Source organism: Mixia osmundae (genome assembly GCF_000708205.1).
Source record: "Mixia osmundae IAM 14324 unplaced genomic scaffold scaffold_1, whole genome shotgun sequence".
In the NCBI taxonomy this organism is placed as follows: domain Eukaryota; kingdom Fungi; phylum Basidiomycota; class Mixiomycetes; order Mixiales; family Mixiaceae; genus Mixia; species Mixia osmundae.
Genome location: NW_014575563.1, coordinates 185,304 through 209,079, shown reverse-complemented (window position 1 = coordinate 209,079; position 23,776 = coordinate 185,304). Strand labels below are relative to the sequence as shown.

Sequence of the window (23,776 nt, the reverse complement as noted above, 5' to 3'; positions counted from 1 at the left end):
TCGCAAGGCATTGGCGCTGCGTACGTGCTCCTTGTGACTTGTCTGGAATTATGACTGATCAGTGGCAAACAGTGGCGACATTGGCGGCGCTGCCATCCAAAACTCATACCAGACTGCCACGACGAGCTCCAGCCAAGGCTCGAGCGCAGCGGGCGATCTCCATGGATCCGGTCTCGAGAACTCGGCAGGACAGATGTCCGGCGCGGCGGGCGAGAACCTCGAGGGCGCCGCTGGCGTTGGCGCGAACGGTGCTGGCTCACTCGGAGCATCAGGTGCAGCAGGCCAAACGGCAGACGGTGCCGCGGGCGTTGCTGGCACTGCGGCTGGCGGCGCTGGCGCAGCAGGTGGTGCTGGAACTTCCGGCGCAGGCCTCGCAGGCTCTGCCTCTGGCCAGACTGGCGCAGGTGCTGGCGCGACCAACACCGGCGCAGGCGGCGCTGCCATCTAGGCTTGTCTACTAGCTCTTTATTATGCATCTGGCTTCACCACTTCCACTCTCTGCTGTGCCTTCGCTCGTGCTAGTATGCGATCTCTGTCGCTGAATGAAGCCATCTCGCCCTGGCACAGTCCAGACTGACTCGCCGTTGCCTCATTGACTTGCTCATACCGAGGTGAGATCCAAGGCGAAAGACTGCAAGGCGACGCGACGGTTTGCTGCAACCGGCTTTGCGAGCCCGAGCGCTCTGACCCGGCTGACCTGAGAAGAAAGCATCGAGATGGCACCACGAGTCATCATGGACGACGAGTCCGACGAGTACGAGGACGAAAGCCCATCAGCAAGAGGCATGACGACATTGCCAGCGCGCGCAGCAGCTCGCAAGTCGGCTGCGGCTTTCAAGGCGGTCGCTCAGGCCGAGGACGAGGAGGAAGAAGAAGAGGAAGAAGAGGACGAGGAAGTAGAGGACGAGGATGAAGAGGAGGATGAAGAAGAAGAAGGTGAGCAGGAAGAGGAAGAGAGCGAGGAGGAGCTCGAAGAGGAAGATGATGGCAGCGCACCTACTCGGGCGTCTACACCACGCACTATCAATCAAGCAGCAGTCACGCCCTCCTTGTCCTCTGTGGTCTCAAGCCCTCACACCGGCTCGGCCATCAAGCTGAAAGTCAAGATGAGCGCCAGCGGAAGCTCCTCGCCGACCGTCGAGCGCTTCACGCCGCATTCTCCTGCCACCAAGCCTCGTTTGCCCGTTGTATCTGCCTTGGCAACAGGAAGCAAACGCAAGGCGTCATCCTACTCAAAAACCACGAAAGTAGCTAGCAAACGTCGCAAGTCACAATTAGGCGGATACGACGATGAGGATGAAGATTTGGGTCTGGACGATGAAGAGGAGGACGGGGGTGCCAATTCCGACTTCTCGGAGGACAGTGCGATGACAAACTCGCGTATGACTGCACGACAACGGGCTAAAGAGCTTGGCGATGAAGGCGAGACTCTGCTGGAGCTACCGACAAGTGAGACTCCATCAGCTGGGTCAGCTCGAGTTGTTGACGTGGTCCGCAGAGAAACCGCCGAAAGCCAAGAAGCAATTCACTGAGCAAGAAATGCAGCTTAGAAAGTCAGAGAACGCACGCAAGCGGAAGAATTTATCGGATCGTAAGCTAGAAGAAGAGGTCAGTCGGGATAGCCTGAACGAGAAGCCTGAGCTGATCACATGCAGCGTCGACAGAAAACAGAGACGATCAACAGGCTGCTGAAGAAGCAGGCGGGGAAGAGCCGCGGCGTCCCTCGTGCGACGGGCGCATCTACACCCGAACCAAAGGAACCGACACCACTTCCGGTCGCTGTGCCTGTGCTGCGACGCTACGTCTCGTCGATTCGCTCAGGAGAATATTTGGCAACCTACTCTCTGCCCATCAGTCAGATCAGCTGATGGCCGAATTGCGACATTGCCTCAATGTGAAGCTGTATGTATGTATCAACAACAAATGCATCGTGCAGCAACTACTTGCCACGATCCCACTCTCGTACTGCTCGAGCAGGCTGCGGACCTTCTTCGGAGTCCGAGTCTGAGGACAGGTATGGTGATCGCGTTGGAGTACGCTCTTGAGTGTGCCTCGGCTTGTCGTCACGTCTGTATGGCGCACCGTTCATGATCGAACGCCGCGGAGCGCTCCTAAGAGGCTCGAGCTGTGCAGGAGATAGTTCTCTATCGCTGTCTAGGTAGCGCTCGTCGTCAGATTCTCTGCGCGCTCTCTTCCGTTTGTAGATGCTGCTAGCTCTGCCGGGAGAGTCGCGCGTCTGTCGGTTCAGCTTAGTTGCAGCTGGTTCATATTCTTCGGAATTATCGCGTCGCCGCCGTTGGCGTCGCTCTGGCTTCTCCTCATTGCCGGCCACAGGGCTCTCGCGACCGCCTTTCGAGGTCTTGTAATCGTCGTGAAAGGACGAGTGACGGTGTGATCGTCTAGCTACGGCCTCGTCAGGTGACTCTTGGCGAGGCCCGCGTCGCCGAGAGGCAGTCGTCGCTTGTCGCGGTTGCGCCTGCCCGGCTATAGGCCGAATGCTGTACCCATCATCGTACCGGCTGAGATCACGAGGTTTACGAGCACGCTCGTCTGATCTGGAGGATCTGCTAGCAGACGCGTGAGGCTGTCTGTCGCGTGCCTGCGATGGGGGCGCTCTCTGAGCGGCTCGATCGACGGCAGCCAAGAGTGATCTATTGTGGAAGTTGACGCTGGAGACAGTGTTCTCCAGGAAGCGCTGATTGACTCTGGCGCCTGGCTTTGGTCTGGCGTACCGCTGTAAGCTACCCAAAGAGGAATGCAAGGCGCGGTCTGACCTCGTAGCAGGCTCGTGGGATAGAAAGACACCGACACCTTCGCTAGAATTGTACCGTTCTTCGATCAGACGAGACTCTCTGAGGATCTTGTCTGCCACGAGGACATCGAGCTCCTGCTCTGACAGTCCATCTGCCTTGGCGCCGATCTGAGCTCGCAAGAGATCCTGAAGGGATGAAGTGAGCGGTCCCGGAGCACGAATCTCTGGTTGAGGAGCGTCGACATGCGCCGTGCTGCTCTTTGACTTGCCCATGTCGTCATGAGGCTAGAGAGCGGTACTCGATGATGCGGTGATGCGGTGATGCGTCGACGAGCGTGACGCGCGGTTTGGCGCACTGCTTGGACGACCGACCGACCACCGCTGGTTTGGCCGTATGCTCGGCACAGACGGCCCCCTCTCGCTTGCTATCGAGCGGACCTGGATAGTTTGGGGCAGAGCCACATCATGACGGCGTACAGACGCAACAGGGATCGCAGATAGCTCAGAGCACGATGAGCAATTCACCGCCCGCGCTTGCTGGTGGAACGGCTAGTTCTGTGCCTACCGCCCACCGATCGAAGCGCGATAGCTTCCGCTCGCTCGGCCAGAGAGCGTCGCCTCGAGCCGGTAGTTTCTATGATGCTGCCTTGACGCCTCAGCTCAATTTGCCAGCGAGTATTAATGGCACGGACGGCAGGCCAGCCGAACGACTGCTCACGGAGTCCCCGGAAGAGGAGCACAAGCCGCTCGGATCAGAAAGCTCGCCAGCCGGACCTGAGGAGCTCGAGGTCGACCAACTCACGCCCGCTTCTGCCCGTCGCGTCTACGCGAGCCCAGATCGAGTACATCAGTCGCAGCATCGTGGCACGCAGTCACCTTCGCCACCTCCGCTCACACCGGTCTCAGTGGCAGGCTCCTTTGGATCCTACGGCAGGCAATCGACGCGCTCCTTTCTTGTCGATCGAGCCTCTGGCGAGGCATCTAGCGACAGTGACCTGTCTAGTACGGATTCTGATTCTCAGGACGAGGCACAGACGCTCGTCAGACCCGCCTCACTGCGTGGAGATGTCATGACGAGAAGCTACAGTCAGGCCATCTCCCCGCCCTCTGCGAACCTGCCGCGGCGACCTTACGCAAATACTATCTCCATACCGCCCGCCCATGCCAACACGATCCCGCTGCCTCCATTGCATGCGCACAGTGCCAATCACGAGCACATACCAAGACAGGCACCTGACCCTCGGCTGTACGAGCTCGCGCAAGAGGAGGGCACGAGCCTGACGAGCCCATCGGAGTCGCGGCGGCCGTCAAATGCGACTGTCATGGCAAGCGGCAGACGGCGGCAAGGCTCTTGGGATTCTGCAAAGGCCGGTCGCACACCTACCCTCAGCCCAACATGGTCTCGTGCTGCCTCTCGCGCGCCCTCTGCTACCTACTTACACGATGGTCCCCATCCTCACGGAGCGCCCGGTCATATAAGAACGGATTCTAAAAATCGAAGGTCGATATCGAAACCTATTCTGACCGCTCCGTTAGATAAGGAAGCGTTCCTGTTTTCACGCTCGTCTGGGCTAGCTAGCGATCAACACTCATCCTCATCGGCAGGCGCATCCTCCGCCCACGTTGGGCTTGCAAGAGATTCGCCTGTCATCATCAAGCCAAGCTCGAGATGGCGAAAGCGCGCCAACTCTCACCTTTCGCAGCTACAGGGTCAGGAACGGATGCGCAAACCTTCAGACGTAGACGACGGAAGACCAGAGAATGACTTGCTGTCGCCCTTTGGTCTTGGTCAAGTCGATGCTCTTGCTCAGTACGCCAAGCAGGCATCTTCGCAACGTGATGATCCCTCTGCCCAAAAGTCCCTGCGAGAGCTTATTAATCAGGTCGATCTCAAAGGCGCCATGCAGTTAGTTTCTGCGCAATTGACGGTACAGGCTGCGGCTGAGCAAGACCGAGGCAAAAGTCCGGCGGTCAAGAGCCTGAGGGGCAGTGTCAATTCTTATGCTTCTCCGAGTCCGCCCGCATCTATGTTCTCGCCAGCGCATTCGTCAGTAGATGCTGGTCAGGCAGGCTCAGAGCTAGCACACTCTGCTACACGTCTGCTAGGCAGCGCGCGCAATCGTACGCATTCGCCTGATGGACGATCACTCGATGGCGTCAAGCAGACAAAGTCATCGCCCAAGAAAGGCCTGTTAGGGTCGCTGATCGCCAAAGCTAAGCCCGACAGTGCCTCTATGCTGTCACGCAAGAAGTCAAGCGGGGATGTGTGGGCGGATCGAGCCAGCACAGAACGTCGGCGATCATCAACCTTTGGTGCTCTGTCATACCCTGACAGGGCAATGCTTAGCCAACCGGAGCGTGATATGGAAGGTGAGCCTTTCGCTCTCCGCTGCTTCGTTCCTTTGACCCTTGCAATTCAATAGAGGCCATCTCTCGCGTCCATCTCGAGCTATCAAGTGGTACGGTAGCACGCGCGAGCGACTGTGCTGCATATCTCGAGCTCCGCTTCACACAGATCTTTGAGCCGCTGGATGCCGACGAGGCCGTGCCGAGTCTGCCCGCTGTATCTCGCTGGCGCACACGCCTAGCAGAGATCGAGGCTGTCTACACCGCAGCAGGCAAGTCGATGGCCTCAGTGCTCGTCAAGGAGAGCCGTCTTGGGGCAGATCATCCGCAAACACGACAGATGATTGCGGCTTCAAAGTCGTCCAACGAACCGAATGCCGACGCAAATGTAAGACGTGCCGTCAGCACTGTACTGGGACCCACCCCGCCTCGCAAGGTGCGGCATCGGCTCCTGCGTCCCGGGCCGTGGGAGGTCTATCCCGACGACATTGCGAGCTATCGTGCTTCCGCCGGTATACTGCCAGACGCGCTTGCGCCCGAGCCCGTGGTTTCGCAGGAGCGCTCTGTGTCGCCTGGTAGCTCCATGAAGTCTCCAATCAATGGCAGCGTCAACAGCAGACCGTCCTCTTTACGCAACGGTCATAGTCATCACGGCCGAACTAGGACGACGACTGGCCAAAATCTGAGTAGCATCATTACCAGTGAACTCCTCTCCAAGGATAGAGGACCCCATTCGCCAGTGAGATCTCCAATGCGCTCGCCATTGTCGTCACGTCCGAGCTCGATCAGACAGAAGCAGAGCTACCGGCGCTCGATGCTGGGTCATCCGCAAGATCTTGAGGTTCTCTCGGCCGCGGCCAGCCCCGAGGTCAGCGATGTCGAGCCCGGGCGCAAAGAACGAGCTCGCGTGCTCGGCTCGGACAGCGAAGGCGGTTATCCCGACTTTCTTCGCAGCCGCTTTGGGCGGAATAGAGTACATGATACGTTGCAGAGCGGAGACGAGACGGGCTCGTCTTCGAAGCGAAAACATCGTCGACCGCGACAGTCGATGTGGCAGCTGACATTCGGTCGCGACTCTCGCGCTGCTGTCGAGATGCCTGTCGTGACAAAGCAGGACGTACGTCATTACCGATCAGCTTCTGCCTGGCCACAATATGGCAAGACGATCAAACCCACGCAAGCTTCGCATGACTATTCGCCCGAAGAGGTCACACATAGGCGCAGGTCAGGACAAGTAGGCCCTGACAATCTGCATGGCTGACGTGCAAAGCAGTCTCCTGGACTCAGTGGAATCCGCATTGCAAATCGCAGCTGGACTCGTACCGCGCTTGCCCACAGCAATGCAGGAATACCTCGACGCAATGAAGCAGCTCGACCGAGAGACGCGAAGCACAGCCGCGCAGGATGCCGTGGTGGAATACGATCTTCCCTCGCTGCCAGCCGACGTCATCGACTTGCTTCCGAGGCCAAGAGGCGCGCCGGACGAACGCGACCGTGCTTCGCCTGCCGTTCAGTTGGCCTCCAAAGCGGAAGCACATGCGCCGATAGATGCTATCGCTGCACTGCGAACAGCGTTGGGCGATGTCTTTGCAACTGTGGACCACGCTCACGAAGAGATCGAGGACATTCGCGGCTTCCAAGAGTTGATACGGCAAGACATTCAGCAGACTGTCGACGAGTGCGATACTATCCAGAGCACGATCAACAATGCTGACGAGCAACATGTATGCTACGTAGAATTGTACTACGTCCGTATGAGCTGATGGCGTGTTTACAGCTCACTGTGCTCGAAGATCAACTCAATCGGTTGCGCCACGAAGTCGCCAGCACGTCCAACATCACCGAAGTGCTTTCCGACGTGCTCTCGTTGGCGGTCATCTTGCTATCTTGGCTCGTCTGGCTCGTGTACGAGCTCGTCCACCTGCTCTTGCTGCCGTTCCGCATTGTACAAAGCATTGCCAGAGTGGCATCACCATCACCATCCTCGTCATCATCACCAGAGCCTCAAGAGCGCATCAAATCATCCTGATACCATCAAGCAATGCGTGCATCGTTGTTGATAGATTAATGCATTTGTCGGAACAACTCGGACTCTGTCTTCGCGATTGCTCACGACAAAGCTCGAGCGCATCGAGCGACCAAAATCGCCAAAATCGGGATTCAATCAATCTACTTCGTCGCTTTCGTCGCGACGAGACAGAGCAAGTCTTGCCTCGCCTTGCGCCGTCTGCCGACTCGCAATGAATGATGAGCCGACGTTGGTCGTCGACAATGGAGCGCACTCGATCAAGACTTGCTGGGCAAGCTCGAGCGACGAGCCGAGGCAAGCACAAATGCAGATAGACCGTCTCGAGATTCGGCTGAAAGAGCAGCAGCATTGTGCCTAATGGCATTTTCCAATCCAAAGCCGACAAGCGGACATATGTGGGAGCAGACATCTCCCAGCTCAAGGACGCTTCCGGTCTAGTCTATCATTTGCCGTTTGAACGAGTCAGCAGCGATCATGAAATGCAATATTTCACCAAGCTCAGGCGTACAGACAGGGCATCCTGACTGATTGGAACATCGAAAAGACCGTGTGGGATCACACGTTCAATTACCAAGAGCCAAAGGCACGTTGCGCGCCTTGAACACGCTTGGCAGCGGTCTCACTAAACCTTCCACAGATTGATCCTGCTGACATTCGGCTCCTATTGACCGAACCTGCACTCAACCTGCCTGTCGTCACAGAGAGCATCGATCAGATGGTCTTCGAGGAATATGACTTTGCCTCTGCATGCGTGATGCCAGGCGAGTCAGGTTCTACAAGCCTCGTCGTGAATCACTGACGTGACGCGCGTTAGCTGCCGCTCTTGCGCCCTTTTTACCCCTGGATGACATCCAGCAGCGCACTCCAGAATGCACATTGGTGGTCGATGTCGGCTTCAGCTTCAGTCAGATCATACCGATATGTCGCGGTCAGGTGCAGGAGGCTGCCGTGCGGAGACTTGATATTGGCGGCAAAATGTTGACGAACTACCTCAAGGAAACTGCCTCCTTCAGGCATTGGTATATGATGGATCAGACTGCCGTCGTCAATGCCGTCAAGGAAGCTTGCTGCTACGTCGCGCCTACCTCTGGGGCTTTCTCGTCAGATCTCGAGCGAGTCAAGTCGAGCCGCAACGACATCGTGCAAGAGTACATCTTGCCAGACTTCACGAGCAAATCTGCCGAGCATCCTCTGGGCCATCTTCGCACTACAGACATGCCTATCGCGGACGAACAAATCTTGCCAATGGGTAACGAGCGCTTCACTACGCCAGAGATTCTTTTTCATCCCAGCATCATCGGTGTGTTGCTACAGACTCGCTGCTGAACTAGTCTGACGAACTACTTTCAGGTATGGACCAAATGGGACTGCCAGAAATCGTCGCAGATGCGATCGAGGCATTGCCGGAGATGCTCCGCGGACTATACTGGGGCAATGTTATCTGCATCGGAGGCTCAGCTTGCCTGCCAGGCTTTGTGGGCCGTCTGTACGTCAAATTCTACATACAGAGGAGAGCGCTGAAGCTTCGGTCCAGGCAAGTAGAGCTGCGCGAGCTAGCAACGGAAGACTACACGGTCCGCGTCCGTGCATCGTCGACGTAAGTCTACCGATTCGCTCAGCGTCAATAGCTCATCATGTGTTGCAATGACAGCCCTATCACACACGCAGCAAAAGCCGCACGGCACATCTTGCAGCACCCCGAGCTAGACTATGACGGCGTGCTCTCGCTCGAGGCCAGCTTCGTTACGAGGGAAGAGTACCAAGAGTATGGCAGCGAACTCTGTCGGAGAAGGTTCCGTCGGGACGCCAACACAGCCGATCTGAAAAAGACGGCAGGAGGGGTCAAGCCCATCAATCGCCGGCGGAGCAGCGGCAAGCACAGTCGCAGCGCTTCCAACTCGGGCTTGGCACAGGATGACGAGGATGAGAGCGGGCCAGAGAATGATGACTGGCGCCGACAAGCTGTTGCGACGATCATGTCGGGCGCGGCTAAGCCTGGCAAGCCCAAGACAAAAGCGCGCAATCGCAAAGGCTGGTAGTGTAAAGGCTCATCTCAGTCTACAGATTGGCAGACGATAAGAGCTGGCAACGTCCCAATAGCGGCGAGTGATGCCCTTCCATGTCACTTCGCCTGCATCCTCGACTGCTACCTCTGTCCATTCGGTCGACAGTCCAATATCCCGAAGCTCAAGCTCGCTGACGGCAGTGTAGACGTCGTAAAGCAGTCGACTCGTCGCTCCTAGACCATGGAACCACGAGAAGAGCGAGTCCTGGTCTCGCAGGATATTTGGCAGCTGGTCGAAGAATTGACGCAGATCGCGATAGTGCTCGCTGAACGTGTCAAAGTAAACTGCGTCGAATGCAAGTCCCTCTGGGAACTGGCTTGCCAGCTCGCCTTGCTCATATGCCAACAGGAAAGCCTGCCACGTGCCATGGTAAATGAGGACGCCAGGCTTATCGTGCCAGCCTAGCGACCGCATGTAGCCTAACACGTCTGGATGCGCTTCGATGATGACGTGCTTCGTCGGCTTGCTTTCTTGCAGAAACGTATCAACCTGCTGGTCGCATAAGCATATGTTGATGCGAGCAGTAGATCATGAGATCGCACGATGCCAAGGCCGAACCCGACGTTGAGCACGGCGAAGGGCTCGCCCTGCTTGCGCGACGAGCAGAGCAAACGAGCCGTTTCTGCCATGATGCCTTCCTCCCACCGCATCATGACTCCATTGCCTTCTGCATCCATGCATCGCTCGTTGCCCGGTTCGCCGGCAAATGTCAAGGGCGTCTTGAGGAACGTTTGCAGGTCCGATGCGCTAGATTTGTCTTGGTCTGTCTCGACTGCCTCGAAACCATTGAGAGCAGCTTGCAAGAGCTCGGCTCGCGTCGCTTCTTGCAGTATGAGATTGTAAGCTTCCATGTAGTTGAGCGAAAAGGCAATGTCCCCTGCGGTCCTGCCGGTCGAGTCGAGCAGATAGAGAACTGCTCCGTTTTGGAGAAAGTATTGCACAAGAGGGGCGAACCCCGTCTCTGCGGCATAGTGAAGTGCTGTCCAGCCTAGTGTGCGAGGATAGGGCGCATAGGGACAAGCTCCTGCACGGACGAGAGCACGAATGTCGTCGAGTATCGACTCGACGAACTCGTCTTGTGTGGCTGAAGTGCTGCTGCCGCGTTCAAGCCTTGCGAGCTCGAGCGCGGTCGGTTCGAGCAGCTGAATCCGCTCGACGAGCTGAGCGAGAAGCGCTTCATCGTGCTCATCGTTCATCGGCAGGCGACTGACAATGCCCGCCCGCAGACGTGGCACTCAACTCAGCCGCGAGAACGAGAAAGCGTGTCGGCGTCACGTCGGTCGTGCCCTGTCATCTTGAGGCTTATGCTATGGCAGCTCGTGGCATCGTCCTTGCTGGCGAGCATTCTTCTGCTCGTCAGATTTGTCACCGTCCTTCTCAGCATCCACGACAGCCAGCAGCGAAAGAGGACCGCCACGACGCTCACCGATGACGTCGTGCTCGGCATCTTCCTTGGCTCGGGTCTGTTGCTTCCTCAGATCCGGCGGACACATGCTCAAGACTCACTGTGAGCTAGGTGGCCATACAGCAGAGATGTTCAGACTCATCTCGACGCTTGACACGGCCCGCTTCCCTCGACGTCGATATGTCATTTCCTCAGGAGACACGATCAGCCCGATCAAGGTACGACAATACGAGCAAAATGTAGCGCCATCTGTGAAGCCACAAGTCGTGGGTAGCATTCCGGAAGCGCGGTATGCTGCTGAGACGCTGCACAGTATGATATAAGCCTTGTGCCTCGCGCGCGTAGAGTACACCAATCCTTTCTGACGGCGCCCCTGTCGACCTATCGTTGCTTCCAAGCTTGCGTCAAGCTGCTCTGGTCGACTTCACCATACGATAACTCGACGCGACGGCCATTCGCGGACCTCATGCTCATGAATGGACCTGGCAGCTGCTTACCATTCTGCCTCGTTGCATTCTTGGCCAAGGTACATTGAGATTCGATGGGAGTCTCCGTCAGCTTATGTAGTACAGGCACTCGGACGACCCTCTCCTCGCCTGATCTACATCGAATCATTCGCGCGCGTAAAGACTTTCTCACTTACTGCCAAGCTCATCCGACCCTTTGTGCATCGTTTTATCGTGCAATGGCCAGATCTCGTCCCGACATCGCAAAGCGGCATCATATCACGCTTCGTCGCCACGCCAGAATACACAGGATGGTTGCTCTGACTTTGCCGCGCCAAGCCCTTTCTGCTTGCCATCTGGCCTGAGCAATTGCTCGTCGCACAGCCTGCACACCCAGCCAGTCGCTGGCCGCGCGCATTGCCTGTGTACTGTTTCCGGTCAGCCGCTGCACTCCGGTACAGCACATGTTCAGCCGGATGCTGACGGCATGGCTCATGACATCGTCCGTGATCAGACCATAGAAGTAGGGTCGCAGGAGGGGAGATGATTGCAAGTTGCTCTTCCGGCCTTTGAACGCAGTGCAATGAGCTCGCGTCGGTCAACAGCTTGCAGTTTCCGCTCTGAGCTCTTGAGTGGCTAACCTGACGGCGCCCAAGGCCAAGTCGTATCGCATTGTGTCGTACAGTCGTACGTGACTGCGACCGCAGATTAGCGATACTTTAGACGAGAGAGTCCACTGACACTCTTCTGGCCACATGGCCGCACACTGTGCTCCCCTGGAAGGGTAGCAGACCACTATGCCCTTGCAAGTCTCGTTGACCGGATCCTTGCGAGGCCATTGGATGAGGCTGGTGTGCTGTGCAAGTGGATCGCAGCAGTCTCTGAATAGACGACCTATTTGGCTCGTCGTCAACGCATTACGATGATGACTTTTTTCAGCTCACCCATCTCATCATCAGGCAAAGGCTTAAGCCATGGCTCCATGGGCGTCTGTATGACGACTGTGCGCGCGATGACATTGTCGGTACTGTGATCCTTATTACCTATCGCCCACACTTTTGCGTTTCTGGCAACGGGCGATCTCGGAACCCAGTCGGCCCGCCAGTACTCTCTGGTCGTGCTGCGAAGGTGTCAGTGGCCGCACGAGAGATTGAGGGGTTGCACAAACACCGATATGCCTATCTGAAGTCTGACTTTGGAAGTACCGGATGTCTTGAAGACGAAGTATGGCTGGCCCGGAACGAGAGTGCAAGAAGCGATTGCCATCACTGTCGCGGTATAGGTGCATGATCTCGATTCCGAGAGGCAGATCTGAACCAGGCCAAGCAAGGACAAAAAAGGCCACAGCAAAGATCTCATCGAGGCTGCCGACGCATGCCAAACTCCTTGCGATGGTGGTGGCTTATCGCGACGGAGGCTTTGCATTGTTTCCATAGAGATGCGCGCGATCTTTCGATCACCATTTTGTTGTATAGCATAGCGCTGTGAGGCGATATACGTCTGCGAAGATGAGCGCGAGGTAGTAATTAGCTGAGCGTATCGCTCACGGAGGCCTCGCCAATGCTCCCGGCAGAGGGAATGGTGAATGTCGCAGTGACAGAGCATTTCGCAGCCTTGCTCGATAGGCTCAGCTCTAGGCCAATGTATCTTTACAAAATGTGTACTCTCGCAGATGCAGCATGTCGACACAGCAAGATCTAATCGATATACGTCAGCACATGCGCGGACTGTATGTACGGCTTGACGACCGATGGGGTTGTTTAAGTCAAATTGACCTTCAATGTCCGCTCTGATCTCGACGGCGATCACGCGACTCATCGCCGTTGCGGTGTCAATGGCTAGCTCCTTGATCGAATGGGCGTTGACCTTATCGGAGCTTTGTCCTAACCGATCGAAAGACCAGCCGGCTAGCGTGACACCAGGACCAATTTTGAGAACGACACGATGTTCTCCTCCAGATGTATATGAGAATTGCTTGCCCAATATGTTGCCGAAGCCATCCCCTTTGATGGCTGTGCGATATTGAGATGTCTGACGAGGTGCGCACGCGCAGGTCGAGAGCAAGAGGGCAGACAAACTCAAGTCGAGCAGCGTCACACGCATGGCTGAGCTGGAGGAAAGGTGAGCGAAGACTAGGAATGGTCAAGAGTGAGTCGCCAAACAGCCGGCGGACGCGCATTGGCAAGTCGATCGCAATAGCCGACGCCACCCGCGCTTACTGCTGAAATCCGAGCCGAGTCACTCTCGCAGAGGACACGCACGACACCCACATCCACACAGCATGGCACCCTCATTCGAAGCAAAAGAGGACAAGATCTTCGCAGACGAAGTCGCTGCCGTCAAGGCATGGTGGCAGACACCGAGATACAAGGGCCTCCTGCGACCCTACACGGCCGAGCAAGTGGTCAGCAAGCGAGGCACGATCAAGCTCAGCTACCCGTCAAATGATCAAGGCAAGAAGCTCTTCGCCTTGTTGTCCGAGCACGTCAAGAACAAGACGCCCTCGCACACCTATGGCGCGTAAGCCGGACTTGCCGCCTTTGTACGAAAGCCGTACTGACCGAACTCCCCTGCTTCAGACTTGATCCAGTGCAAGTCACCCAGATGGCCAAGTACCTAGAGGTGAGCATTCACTGAGCTGTACGAGTCTTCGACTGACACGGCATTCCGTAGACGGTCTACGTCTCTGGTTGGCAGTCATCCTCAACAGCCTCATCCACCAATGAACCCGGACCTGATCTTGCTGGTACGCACTAGGCAAAGCTTTCAGAGGCAGAGCTGACATCACTGCAGATTATCCATACAACACTGTCCCCAACAAGGTCGAGCACCTCTTCATGGCGCAGCTTTTCCACGACCGCAAGCAAAGAGAAGCGCGTTCTCGCCTGAGCGCAGCAGAGCGCGCAAGCGTGCCATTCGTCGACTACCTGAGGTAGGGTGGACTCATTTATCGTGCGCGTCAGATGCTTATCATGCTCACAGGCCAATCGTTGCCGATGCTGATACTGGTCACGGCGGTCTGACGGCGGTGATGAAGTTGACCAAGCTCTTTGTCGAAAAGGGTGCAGCAGGCATCCACATCGAGGACCAAGCAGCCGGTACCAAGAAGTGCGGTCACATGGCCGGTAAGGTGCTTGTGCCCATCCAGGAGCATATCAACCGCCTCGTTGCAATCCGTCTCCAGTACGACATCATGGGCGTCGAAAACATTGTCGTCGCACGAACAGACTCGGAGGCTGCAACGCTCATCACCACCAACGTTGACGAGCGCGATCACGCCTTCATCTTGGGAACGACCAATGCCGACATTGGCGATCTGCCAACACTCATGAGCAAGGCCGAGCAATCTGGCAAGTCTGGCGCAGAGCTGCAACAGATCGAAGACGATTGGACGCTCAAGGCGAAGCTCGTCCTGTTCAACGATGCAGTCGTCGAGGCCCTCAAGACCCAAAAGGTCAGCCAGAGCAAGATCGACAGCTTCCTCAAGGCGGCAGCCCACGTCAGCCACAAGGAAGCTCGCAAGCTTGCAAAGGACGCCGGTGCAGGCGAGCTGCATTGGGACTGGGATGCGCCCCGTACGCGCGAAGGCTATTACCGCTACCAGGGCGGCACGCAGTGCGCTGTCAACCGAGCCGTCGCCTTTGCGCCCTATGCCGACCTCATCTGGATGGAGACCAAGTCTCCCATCCTTGCTCAAGCGCAAGAGTTCGCAGCCGGTGTCAAGAAGGTCTACCCTGATCAATGGCTCGCATACAACCTGAGCCCGTCCTTCAACTGGGACGCCGCCGGCCTTTCCGCAGACAAGATGGAATCCTACGTCTGGGATCTCGGCAAGCTCGGATTCTGCTGGCAATTCATCACGCTCGGCGGTCTGCATTCGAACGCCTACATCTCCGATCTCTTCGCCAAAGAGTTCGCCAAGAACGGCATGCGCGCCTACGTCGAGACTATTCAGAGACGCGAGCGCGAGATCGGCTGCGACGTTCTCACACATCAAACATGGTCCGGTGCTTCCTATGTTGATTCACTCTTGCAGACTGCGACGGGAGGTATTAGCAGCACGGCAGCCATGGGCAAAGGTGTCACAGAGCACCAATTCAAGCACTAAGCGTCCTCTCATCAGATGCACGTCCATCAATTGCAAGCCAACGCAAGACTGGTTTCGTCCTTGGCTTTTCATAGACCGAGCAAATGCATTGTCTCATTTGGTTTGCAGTTCGTGAGCGGGCGGACTGACTGTGACGTGGCAATTCCATGGCGCGCGTCGTCGAGCCTTCGTCGAGGCGCAGCGTCAGGCTTATTCAGTGCGAGCCTTCGTTCTCATCTTCTCTCTGACGACACGGTAGCCAGCGGACCGTGTTCAGGAGCGGACGTCACGTCAGAAAGCTGACGATATGGCGCTGTACAAAAAAGACGAGGAAGCGGGCGGTACGCAACAGGGCTGAGGCCGTTGGCCAAAGAACTCACGCTCGCGCTGGATCTACAGTCGGCTTCTTCCTGCAAGATGTCACCACAGTGCTGCAAGAAGCAAGAGTCTTCAACGAGGCAAGCTCGCGCCTCTTGCGCTGCACGCTACCGTGCCTACTAACGCACGGCAACAGTCTCCCATCAGCCCGCGCAAGTGCAGGATCCTCCTCACAAAGGCAAGCAGCCGCGAGTTGCTCATCACGCCGATCTGACAAGCTCCGCAGATCATTTACCTGCTCTATGCCGGGGAGACCTTTGGCACGCAAGAAGCGACGACGTTGTTCTTTGGCGTCACGAAGCTGTTCCAGCACAAGGATGTAGGCCGAGCATCATGCAACGGGCTCGGACGCGTGCTCATCTCCTGTGTCAAATTGTAGCCCGCATTGCGCCAGATGGTCTACCTGGTCATTAAGGAGCTAAGCAAGATCGCCGACGATGTCATCATGGTCACTTCGTCTATCATGAAGGACATGCAGCCCAATTTAGAGGTCGTCTATCGACCCAATGCGATCCGAGCACTCTGCAGGGTCATAGACGTGTGTCTGACGCGCTTATTGCTGCACAACCGCGACTGACATGGACGCGATAGGGATCTATGATACAAGGCGTCGAGCGCTTCTTCAAATCTGCTATCGTCGACAAGAGTGTGCCCATCTCTTCAGCTGCCCTCGTATCATCATATCACTTGTCGCCAGTCGCGCGAGATGTCATCAAGCGCTGGGCCAACGAGGCTAACGAAGGTATCGTCGCCAAGACCTCTTCAGCCACGATGGGCGCGCCTCCTTCTGGCTATCAATCTGCTCCTTCGTCTTCCTACATCACACAATATCATGCTCTTGGTCTGCTCTATATCATCCGGCAGCAGGATCGCATGGCCGTATCCAAGCTTATCCAGCAGCTGAGCGGCGCTGGACGCGGTGGCACGAGCTCGCTACGAAGTCCACATGCCATCTGCATGCTCATTCGATTTGCTGCCAAAGTCATGGACGAGGATCCAAAGTGGGTCCTTCATAGCGTCAATTGAATCAGCCAGCTAAACCGTACATAGTCTGCATCGGCAGATGTACGAGGTACTCGAGGGTCTTCTGCGCCACAAAAGTGATATGGTCAACTACGAGGCAGCGCGGACGATCTGCGAGATGCGCAGCGTTAGCTCATCGGAGCTTGCACGGCCGATCCAGGTTCTCACTGCCTTCCTGGCTTCGACAAAATCGACGCTCAAATTTGCAGCCATTCGAACACTTTCACGACTTGCACAGGTTCACCCAGGCCCGGTATCTGCCTGCAATCTTGACATGGAAAAGCTCATCAACGACGACAACCGAAGCGTTGCGACTTATGCTATCACCACATTGCTCAAGACGGGCAACGAGGCGTCAGTCGATCGTCTAATGAAGCAGATCAGCAGCTTTATGGGCGAGATTTCTGATGAATTCAAAGTCATCGTCGTCAACGCTATCAGATCGCTTTGCCTGAAATTCCCAGCAAAGCAGTCTGTCATGCTTACCTTCCTCAGCGGCGTGTTGCGAGACGAGGGTGGCTACGATTTCAAACGAGCCGTCGTAGAAGCCATCTTCGATATGATCAAATTCATCGGCGATAGCAAGGAGGCTGCGCTTGCTCAGCTTTGCGAATTCATCGAGGATTGCGAGTTCACGAAACTGTCGGTTCGCATTCTGCACCTGCTAGGCGTCGAGGGTCCAAAAGCGCCTCAACCGACAAAGTATATCCGATACATCTACAACCGTGTCGTCCTCGAGAATGCCATTGTCCGAGCTGCTGCCGTCTCTTCGCTGGCCAAATTTGGCGTCAATGTTGCAGACACGACTGTCAAGACGAGCATCCGTGTCCTACTGCGACGGTGAGGTCTCTGCTACCTGCTTCGTTCATGGCTGATCCTTCTCGAGCAGATGCCTCGATGATGTCGATGACGAGGTTCGCGATCGAGCGGCCCTCTATCTCAAAGTCCTTGACGAAGATCTGCTTGCGGAAGCTTTCGTCCGCGATGGTGCGAGAGCCGTCTTCGTACCATAGAAGAGCTCACGGGAGGTTGCGTGCAGAGTCTACTTTCTCGATAGCAGCGCTCGAAGATCAGCTTGCAACTTATATCAGCCAGCCAGCAGGTCTAGACAGTCCTTTTGACGTCGGCGCAGTTCCTCGCATCAGCCGCGAGCAGGCTCGCGAAGAGGCTTTACGTAAGCCTTATCTCAGAGTCGCACGATCGCGCTGATGGATTATATGCAGGCTCACGCAAGGAAATGCCGATTGGGGATGCTTCAGCTGCCCAGGCGCATATCGGCACATCCGACGCAATCGCTCCTGCTGCAACCGCTGCCGAATCGCAGTCGCTCTATGCTCAACAGCTCGCAGAGGTTCCAGAGCTTGCTTCTTATGGCAAAGTACTCAAGAGCTCGAGCAAGCCTATCGAGCTCAGCGAGAGCGAAACCGAATATGTGGTCACGGCCGTCAAGCACGTCTTCTCAGAGCACATCGTCTTCCAGGTAAATCCACCATCATCACAGTCTGTAGGATCGCGCTGACCATCACGGCAGTTCAACATCCGCAACACGCTGCAAGACACAATTCTGGAGAACGTATCTGTCATCATGACTGCGACGACGGAGACTCATCTAGTGGAGGACTTTATCATCCCAATCGACAAGCTCGATGCGACAACGCCTGCTGTCGTCTACGTCTCGTTCTCGCGTGCATCAGCGACCGACTTTGCGATGGCTTCGTTCAGCTGCTCGCTCAAATTCGTCAGCAAGGAAGTCGACCCTTCGAGCGGCGAGCCGGAAGAGGAAGGCTACGAAGACGAATACCAAGTCGAGGAAATCGAGCTCGGAGCTGGTGATTATATCGTGCCAAGTTATGCGACCTTTAAGAGCGAATGGGAGCGACTGTCGACAGGCGCGACGGCGACGGAGACCTTTGCACTGAGCGCACTGGAAAGCCTCAAAGGTGCGCAGGCTCACTGAGGACACAGTCTATCGGCTGACAGCCGTATGACAGCTGCGTGCGATACTCTGATAGAGATCCTCAACATGGAGCCTCTTGGAGGCACAGAGATACCGACCTCGAGCTCGGTCCATACGCTCACTCTATCTGGCCTCGTCTGCGGCGGAGGAGGTCCTGTCCTCGCCCGAAGCAGGATGACCTTCTCAAGCGGTAACGGCGTAACGATGGAGCTCAGTGTACGGGCGGAGAAGGAGGAAGCATGCGCGCTGGTACTGGGCGCCATCGCGTAATGACTTTTATGTGAAATTGCAAGTCTTTGCTCTTCTACTGACACCGAAGCAGTCTACCATGCCGGTGCGCAAGCGGATCCTTATCGAGCCAAGCGAGTCGGACTCCTCGTCCCCGCAACGCCAGTACGAGCAGCCAAAGGACTGGGAAGAGCAGTCGATGCTCCAGATCGGTACGCTTGCTCCGATCGAGTCCGAGAGCCTCGTGCTCGTCTCTCCAAGCTTTCAAGAGCTGCCACTTGCGCATGCTCGAGTGTCCGCGAGTGCCCTGAGTGCCCCTCAGCCGTCTCAGACACTCATCATCAAAGCCCAAGACCCTTCCGCGATAAGATCTCCCGAGAGCGAAGTCTTCGTGCAGACGGTCGGACGGTCGTCCAACTGCCATCTGAGCTTGCTCGACCCTCGCGTGTCTGCCATCCATTGCAGGCTATCAACAGTGACAATCTTCGCAACTTCAAAGGAGCATCAGCTGAGATCCGCGAACAGCTTTGTCTTGACAGCGGTGAAGCCTTTGTGAGACTTCAAGTCCGACGTCAGCCACCCCCGGGGATCAGCAGCTGATGCCTGCCTCAGGACGTTTCGATGAATGGCACAGTCCTCAATGACGATCGATTAATCCACAATCACTCTGTTCTGCTCAATGACGGCGATGTCGTCGCATTCGCTTCTCATCGTAAGGGCCCCGTCTGGGATATGGGCCTGCTCACTGCGAGAGATAGGCTTCGTCTTCCGACAGCTCGTCGGCGCGCTCAGCATGTCCTCAGCAGATCTCATATACGCCCAGGTAAGCCAGGATATCGATCGCTCTCGTCCTGGCTGACGCGACAGAGAGCACAGCAAGGCGACTACGTCATCTACAATCGCGTGCTGGGACAGCAAGTCGGTAACTTTGCGGGCTGTATATCGGGCTGAATCGCGCATTTCAGGGGCAGCTTCGCGACCGTGCATCTTGCCTACAACACTGTGCTCCGCCGACAATGCGCCTGTAAGATCATCGATCGCAAGAAGATCAACGCGAGTAATCAAGCTACTTTGCAACGTGAGCATGTCATGCTTGCTCGCATTGACCATGTCGGTTTCGTTCTTCGATTAGGCAGAGTCTGACGCTGGCGTAGCCCAACATTAGCAGATTTTGGGACCTCTACGACACGCCAAAGCAGTCGCTTGCTTTCATAGAGCTGTTGGTCGCTTCATCAAAGTATAGCGACAGCTGACAGCTGAGTCAGCGTCAATGGCGGCGATCTCTTCGATTATCTGATCCGGCGCGGCACGCTCGATCGCGTCGAAGTCAAGGTGATCGCTTATCAGCTCTTCAAAGCGCTAGAGGTGCGTACGATGCTCTGCCAATATGCGGATCTGACCGATCACTAGTATCTGCACTGTACGGCCAAGATTGCACATCGAGGCGAGCGCCTATCGCACTGAGCTGAATAGGGCTGATTGACCCGAGTAGATCTAAAGTTGGAGAATGTACTGGTCGACGGCGATGGACCCTGTCCTCGCATCGTCCTCGCCGACTTTGGCACTGCTCGACCTTCTGGACAGCTAGCCGGCACACTCTGTGGCACATGTACCTATATGGCGCCCGAAGTGCTCTCTTCGCTCTCGCGCAACATAGGCAGGTCTGTCTGCAGTTCGCACGCAGAGTTGGCTGACGGCCTGTCACAACAGCGTACGACGGACAGCTTCAAGATTGCTGGGGTGCAGGACTGATGCTCTTCATGCTGGCAAGCGGCGAACACCCTTTCGACGTACCCGATAAAGCAGCAACACATGCGCAAGACAACTCGAGCTTTTGCGCATTTCTGAACGACGTCGTGCCGGAGCCGAGCGGTCAAGCTTATCTGGCCCGAGCCAGAAGGGGACAGATCAATTTCACGAGCGCGGTCTGGCAGCGACACGATCCAGACAGTCCGTCCGGCCAACATGCTCGATGCAAAGATGCTGACGTGTCCGGCAGTCATTGATCTGGTGAAGCAATTGCTGTGCGTCGATCCGGAGAGCAGAAGCAGCATAGCGCAAGCACTTGAGCATACATGGTTTGTCAAGAGCAGGTCAGAGCTCGAAGCGATCTACGATAGGCTAGCTTGTTGCCAGCGTGTCAGGCATGTCAGGGGCCAATTGCAAGCAGAAACGTGACTTTGTGACATTTACTTTCGGAACCGCGCCTGTCCCGCCTCGGCTGACTATTGACGAGCGGTGATCAGCAGCAGGCCATCGTGCATCCATCCTCGTCCAGCCGACTTGTCTGGAGAGGTCGACAGGCATCGGTGATCACACATACCGACCGGCAGAGCGCGAACAGGCCCGTCTTCTCGGAGGCAGTGCACGTGCGATTTGGGAGTGAATCACCCCGGTTGCGCCTCACTCGGCTCGGCTCGACAGAGGAGGACAAGATCCAGCTGACCTGCTGAGCGGTCATCACCTCGTCTCTCACGCGGTCTACTCGTCATCTACAGCCTCGACAGGTCGCGACTGCCTCTGCCGCCTGACCAGTCTTGTCCGCATACAGTCGTGTCTGACCCGCTTCGTCACACGCTGAGCCGGTTCACAAAGAGAGTCTGAGCAAGCACTCGTCCCACCGAGACACTGTAGCCCGCCATGGATCTCAGGGTAGGCAACAAGTACAGGATCGGCAAGAAGATCGGCTCAGGTTCTTTTGGTGAGTCAACCTCCCGGTGTCCTCTGTTGCCACGCACGGCCCACTGCCTGCTATCTGCACTCTCCACGCTGATCGACAATGGCTTCCCCTGCTGTCTCCGTCCTCCTGTGCATCATACTGACGCGTCATGACTCCTCCGAACAGGCGATATCTACCTCGGCGTCAACATCATCTCGGGCGAGGAAGTAGCCATCAAGCTCGAGTCCATCAAGGCCAAACACCCCCAGCTAGAGTATGAAGCCAAGGTCTACAAGACTCTTGCGGGAGGTGTCGGCGTGCCTTTTGTACGCTGGTTTGGCGTCGAATGCGATTACAATGCCATGGTCCTCGACCTCCTTGGCCCTTCACTGGAAGATCTTTTCAACTTTTGCAACCGCAAGTTCTCCCTCAAGACGGTCCTTCTCCTCGCCGATCAATTGGTGCGTTCACTCTCCTGCACCGACTCCCTTGCTGATCCGAAGCCGAGTAGATCTCGCGTATCGAGTATACTCACTCGCGCAATTTCATCCATCGCGACATCAAGCCCGACAATTTCCTCATGGGCATCGGCAAGCGTGGCAATCAGGTCAACGTCATTGGTGAGTCCCTTGCTTACTCCACACGAGGCCTCGGCCTGATGCACCGCGTAGATTTCGGACTTGCAAAGAAGTACAGAGATCCGAAGACGCACCTCCACATTCCCTACAGAGAGAACAAGAACCTCACGGGCACTGCGCGCTACACCTCAATCAACACTCATCTCGGCGTCGAGCAATCCCGTCGAGACGACATGGAATCGCTTGGATATGTCCTCATGTACTTCCTCCGTGGCTGTCTACCCTGGCAGGGACTCAAAGCGGCGACGAAGAAACAAAAGTACGATCGTATCATGGAGAAGAAGATGACGACGCCGACCGAGTTCCTCTGTCGGGGTTTCCCGAATGAGTTTGCTATCTACCTCAATTACTGCCGCTCGCTTCGATTCGACGATAAGCCAGACTACTCGTACCTGCGAAAGCTCTTCCGAGATCTCTTTGTTCGCGAAGGCTTCCAGTACGACTACATCTTCGACTGGTCCGTCCAGCAACGCAACGGCGACGAGCAAGCCTCCGAAAAGGCAGCCATCCAGGCCCAGCAACAGGCACAAGTGCAGCAATCCCAGCACCAGATGCTCACGGGAGCGCAGAACACTGGCCAGTCAGGCTCTAACAATGGCAATGGCTCTAGCATGCAGCCTAAGCGTCGCGTTGTTCAGGCGCGCCAGGTCACCAACGAAGGTCTGGGGCAGGATTCCGATAGAATGTGAGGCACAATGCTTGCATCCTCACATGTCCGCTGACAAGCACTGCCCATACAGGCTTCGCAGTGGTGCACCACGCACTCGCTCAGGAAACCCAGGCGACGGCTGGAATAATTGAACGATCAGCCCCTGCGAATGCGTTTCCAGCAACCTGTGACACATTCGTCACATGTCCGCAGATACTCATCGTCGTCACCTTCAACGGCCTACGTGCAGATTGAAGCAACCTGCCGATAGCGTAGCGCTCAGCCCTCTGAAGGCTTCCTCTTTTGTTTCGCTGTCGTCATCAATCGTCAGCCCTACTCTCAGTCTGCAAGATCTCTATACTGTACAATCTATCCGACATGAATGCTGCAAGTCTGAGCTGTCCGGCGCAGGGGCACGCCCGAGCCGTACGTCACTATCGTGCTAATGTCGGTCGAGTTCGCCAACTTCGCGTCTGTCAGTACGAGCCGATGCCTGCCGGTTGTGCGACTGCTTCGCTCGAGCTTAGACAAGCTTGCTGCCCTGCGCGATCAGAGCGAGCGGACCGATCGTTCCTCAATTGCTGTATCCATAGAATCACGACGAGTCAGCCTCGCGAGCGTGCCAGTATTTGCGCGCGTCGGTGCACGATACAAGCTGCCCCGAGCCAGGCGGCCGGTGTCCTGCCGCGTCCATTCGATCGACACTTTTCATTCAGATTGTTCCTTCAATCTGAAGCGCCCTAGCTTGTACGGGCGTTAGTCAGTCGACGTGATGGCGACACCACTCATAGGCGCCGGAAGCCGACGCTCGGGATCGTCAGAGCCTGCTGCGCGAGCACGCAAGTCTGTTTCTGCTTTTCGATCCATTGCTGTCGACCAACCAGATCCTCACTTTGTTAGGTACCTGTCAGAGCCCGCCAAAAGGTCGTTACGATCTTTGGCAGAGATGCGTGATAAGCAGGAAGAGACCAACATCCCTTGTTCAGTGCGACTAGCTTGTACGTCGCCTCGCAGGTCCTCTCCTGTAATATTGCAAGTAATCTTCTCGATTGTCTCTGCTTTGCATCTTCGACAACAACAGGCCACACTTGTACGCTTTTGGGCTGACAACGT

General features: G+C 56.3%; 13 protein-coding genes across 13 annotated transcripts; 10 read left to right on the top strand and 3 right to left on the bottom strand.

Moving 5' to 3' along the window:
* Nucleotides 1-9: 9 nt before the first annotated feature.
* L969DRAFT_14103 (uncharacterized protein) lies at nucleotides 10-448 on the top strand (the record flags this gene model as incomplete). Its single annotated transcript, XM_014714865.1, has 2 exons — nucleotides 10-20; nucleotides 73-448. Coding segments are annotated over 2 exons (387 nt in total), but the record flags the coding sequence as incomplete, so codon positions are not given.
* Nucleotides 449-716: 268 nt separating this feature from the next.
* L969DRAFT_91361 (uncharacterized protein) lies at nucleotides 717-1,868 on the top strand (the record flags this gene model as incomplete). The annotated part of the gene is made up of 3 exons (XM_014715054.1): nucleotides 717-1,449; nucleotides 1,499-1,608; nucleotides 1,665-1,868. 3 exons carry the CDS (start codon nucleotides 717-719, stop codon nucleotides 1,866-1,868), a joined length of 1,047 nt encoding a protein of 348 aa, XP_014570540.1.
* Nucleotides 1,869-1,904: 36 nt separating this feature from the next.
* On the bottom strand, nucleotides 1,905-3,405 carry L969DRAFT_116696 (uncharacterized protein). The gene has a single exon (XM_014715053.1). The coding sequence runs from the start codon at nucleotides 3,023-3,025 to the stop codon at nucleotides 1,940-1,942; it is 1,086 nt and encodes a 361-aa protein (XP_014570539.1). The 5' UTR covers nucleotides 3,026-3,405; the 3' UTR covers nucleotides 1,905-1,939.
* Nucleotides 3,146-7,190, top strand: L969DRAFT_116708 (uncharacterized protein). Its single transcript, XM_014715052.1, has 3 exons — nucleotides 3,146-5,122; nucleotides 5,176-6,322; nucleotides 6,372-7,190. The coding sequence occupies exons 1-3, from the start codon at nucleotides 3,265-3,267 to the stop codon at nucleotides 6,859-6,861; spliced, it is 3,495 nt and encodes a 1,164-aa protein (XP_014570538.1). The 5' UTR covers nucleotides 3,146-3,264; the 3' UTR covers nucleotides 6,862-7,190.
* Nucleotides 7,191-7,338: 148 nt separating this feature from the next.
* On the top strand, nucleotides 7,339-9,414 carry L969DRAFT_604578 (uncharacterized protein; the record flags this gene model as incomplete). Its single annotated transcript, XM_014715051.1, has 8 exons — nucleotides 7,339-7,421; nucleotides 7,474-7,588; nucleotides 7,642-7,710; nucleotides 7,765-7,888; nucleotides 7,942-8,427; nucleotides 8,478-8,613; nucleotides 8,662-8,724; nucleotides 8,779-9,414. The coding sequence occupies 8 exons, from the start codon at nucleotides 7,339-7,341 to the stop codon at nucleotides 9,164-9,166; spliced, it is 1,464 nt and encodes a 487-aa protein (XP_014570537.1). The 3' UTR covers nucleotides 9,167-9,414.
* L969DRAFT_116319 (uncharacterized protein) lies at nucleotides 8,815-10,505 on the bottom strand. The gene is made up of 2 exons (XM_014715050.1): nucleotides 9,736-10,505; nucleotides 8,815-9,682 (listed from the first exon to the last, which is right to left on the bottom strand). Exons 1-2 carry the CDS (start codon nucleotides 10,387-10,389, stop codon nucleotides 9,176-9,178), a joined length of 1,161 nt encoding a protein of 386 aa, XP_014570536.1. The 5' UTR covers nucleotides 10,390-10,505; the 3' UTR covers nucleotides 8,815-9,175.
* L969DRAFT_42613 (glycosyltransferase family 1 protein) lies at nucleotides 10,498-11,591 on the top strand (the record flags this gene model as incomplete). Its single annotated transcript, XM_014715049.1, has 5 exons — nucleotides 10,498-10,654; nucleotides 10,710-10,864; nucleotides 10,912-11,124; nucleotides 11,171-11,221; nucleotides 11,292-11,591. 5 exons carry the CDS (start codon nucleotides 10,498-10,500, stop codon nucleotides 11,589-11,591), a joined length of 876 nt encoding a protein of 291 aa, XP_014570535.1.
* A 73-nt stretch (nucleotides 11,592-11,664) lies between these two features.
* Nucleotides 11,665-13,147, bottom strand: L969DRAFT_55929 (uncharacterized protein; the record flags this gene model as incomplete). Its single annotated transcript, XM_014715048.1, has 7 exons — nucleotides 11,665-11,739; nucleotides 11,786-11,938; nucleotides 11,989-12,164; nucleotides 12,250-12,355; nucleotides 12,505-12,544; nucleotides 12,592-12,677; nucleotides 12,793-13,147. 7 exons carry the CDS (start codon nucleotides 13,145-13,147, stop codon nucleotides 11,681-11,683), a joined length of 975 nt encoding a protein of 324 aa, XP_014570534.1. The 3' UTR covers nucleotides 11,665-11,680.
* A 178-nt stretch (nucleotides 13,148-13,325) lies between these two features.
* Nucleotides 13,326-15,152, top strand: L969DRAFT_43814 (uncharacterized protein; the record flags this gene model as incomplete). Its single annotated transcript, XM_014715047.1, has 5 exons — nucleotides 13,326-13,564; nucleotides 13,624-13,666; nucleotides 13,718-13,790; nucleotides 13,838-13,976; nucleotides 14,027-15,152. The coding sequence occupies 5 exons, from the start codon at nucleotides 13,326-13,328 to the stop codon at nucleotides 15,150-15,152; spliced, it is 1,620 nt and encodes a 539-aa protein (XP_014570533.1).
* Nucleotides 15,153-15,298: 146 nt separating this feature from the next.
* L969DRAFT_14095 (uncharacterized protein) lies at nucleotides 15,299-20,895 on the top strand (the record flags this gene model as incomplete). The annotated part of the gene is made up of 23 exons (XM_014714864.1): nucleotides 15,299-15,334; nucleotides 15,391-15,472; nucleotides 15,531-15,577; nucleotides 15,736-15,828; nucleotides 15,889-16,047; nucleotides 16,101-16,510; nucleotides 16,560-17,372; nucleotides 17,422-17,519; nucleotides 17,572-17,706; nucleotides 17,756-18,012; nucleotides 18,064-18,472; nucleotides 18,524-18,738; nucleotides 18,812-19,117; nucleotides 19,183-19,281; nucleotides 19,330-19,429; nucleotides 19,476-19,540; nucleotides 19,594-19,635; nucleotides 19,872-19,936; nucleotides 19,983-20,082; nucleotides 20,128-20,137; nucleotides 20,210-20,389; nucleotides 20,428-20,667; nucleotides 20,717-20,895. 23 exons carry the CDS (start codon nucleotides 15,299-15,301, stop codon nucleotides 20,893-20,895), a joined length of 4,140 nt encoding a protein of 1,379 aa, XP_014570350.1.
* Nucleotides 20,896-21,331: 436 nt separating this feature from the next.
* Nucleotides 21,332-22,815, top strand: L969DRAFT_68419 (uncharacterized protein; the record flags this gene model as incomplete). Its single annotated transcript, XM_014715046.1, has 5 exons — nucleotides 21,332-21,418; nucleotides 21,563-21,837; nucleotides 21,888-21,996; nucleotides 22,048-22,699; nucleotides 22,755-22,815. The coding sequence occupies exons 1-5, from the start codon at nucleotides 21,358-21,360 to the stop codon at nucleotides 22,813-22,815; spliced, it is 1,158 nt and encodes a 385-aa protein (XP_014570532.1). The 5' UTR covers nucleotides 21,332-21,357.
* Nucleotides 22,774-23,609, top strand: L969DRAFT_114240 (uncharacterized protein). The gene is made up of 2 exons (XM_014715045.1): nucleotides 22,774-23,025; nucleotides 23,075-23,609. Exons 1-2 carry the CDS (start codon nucleotides 22,867-22,869, stop codon nucleotides 23,405-23,407), a joined length of 492 nt encoding a protein of 163 aa, XP_014570531.1. The 5' UTR covers nucleotides 22,774-22,866; the 3' UTR covers nucleotides 23,408-23,609.
* L969DRAFT_44435 (uncharacterized protein) lies at nucleotides 23,436-23,770 on the top strand (the record flags this gene model as incomplete). The annotated part of the gene is made up of 2 exons (XM_014715044.1): nucleotides 23,436-23,661; nucleotides 23,745-23,770. 2 exons carry the CDS (start codon nucleotides 23,436-23,438, stop codon nucleotides 23,768-23,770), a joined length of 252 nt encoding a protein of 83 aa, XP_014570530.1.
* Between the last annotated feature and the right edge of the window lie 6 nt (nucleotides 23,771-23,776).

Excerpts from the sequence above, each read along its gene's own strand:
- L969DRAFT_116696 (XM_014715053.1), bottom strand. The coding sequence starts at position 3,025 with ATGGGCAAGTCAAAGAGCAGCACGGCGCATGTCGACGCTCCTCAACCA.
- L969DRAFT_116708 (XM_014715052.1), top strand. The coding sequence starts at position 3,265 with ATGAGCAATTCACCGCCCGCGCTTGCTGGTGGAACGGCTAGTTCTGTG. Across the intron at positions 5,123-5,175 it reads ACCGGAGCGTGATATGGAAG|AGGCCATCTCTCGCGTCCAT; the intron begins GTGAGCCTTTCG and ends GCAATTCAATAG. Across the intron at positions 6,323-6,371 it reads GAGGTCACACATAGGCGCAG|TCTCCTGGACTCAGTGGAAT; the intron begins GTCAGGACAAGT and ends CGTGCAAAGCAG.
- L969DRAFT_116319 (XM_014715050.1), bottom strand. The coding sequence starts at position 10,389 with ATGAACGATGAGCACGATGAAGCGCTTCTCGCTCAGCTCGTCGAGCGG. Across the intron at positions 9,683-9,735 it reads TCGGGTTCGGCCTTGGCATC|GTTGATACGTTTCTGCAAGA; the intron begins GTGCGATCTCAT and ends TGCGACCAGCAG.
- L969DRAFT_114240 (XM_014715045.1), top strand. The coding sequence starts at position 22,867 with ATGTCCGCAGATACTCATCGTCGTCACCTTCAACGGCCTACGTGCAGA. Across the intron at positions 23,026-23,074 it reads GTCTGCAAGATCTCTATACT|GGGCACGCCCGAGCCGTACG; the intron begins GTACAATCTATC and ends TGTCCGGCGCAG.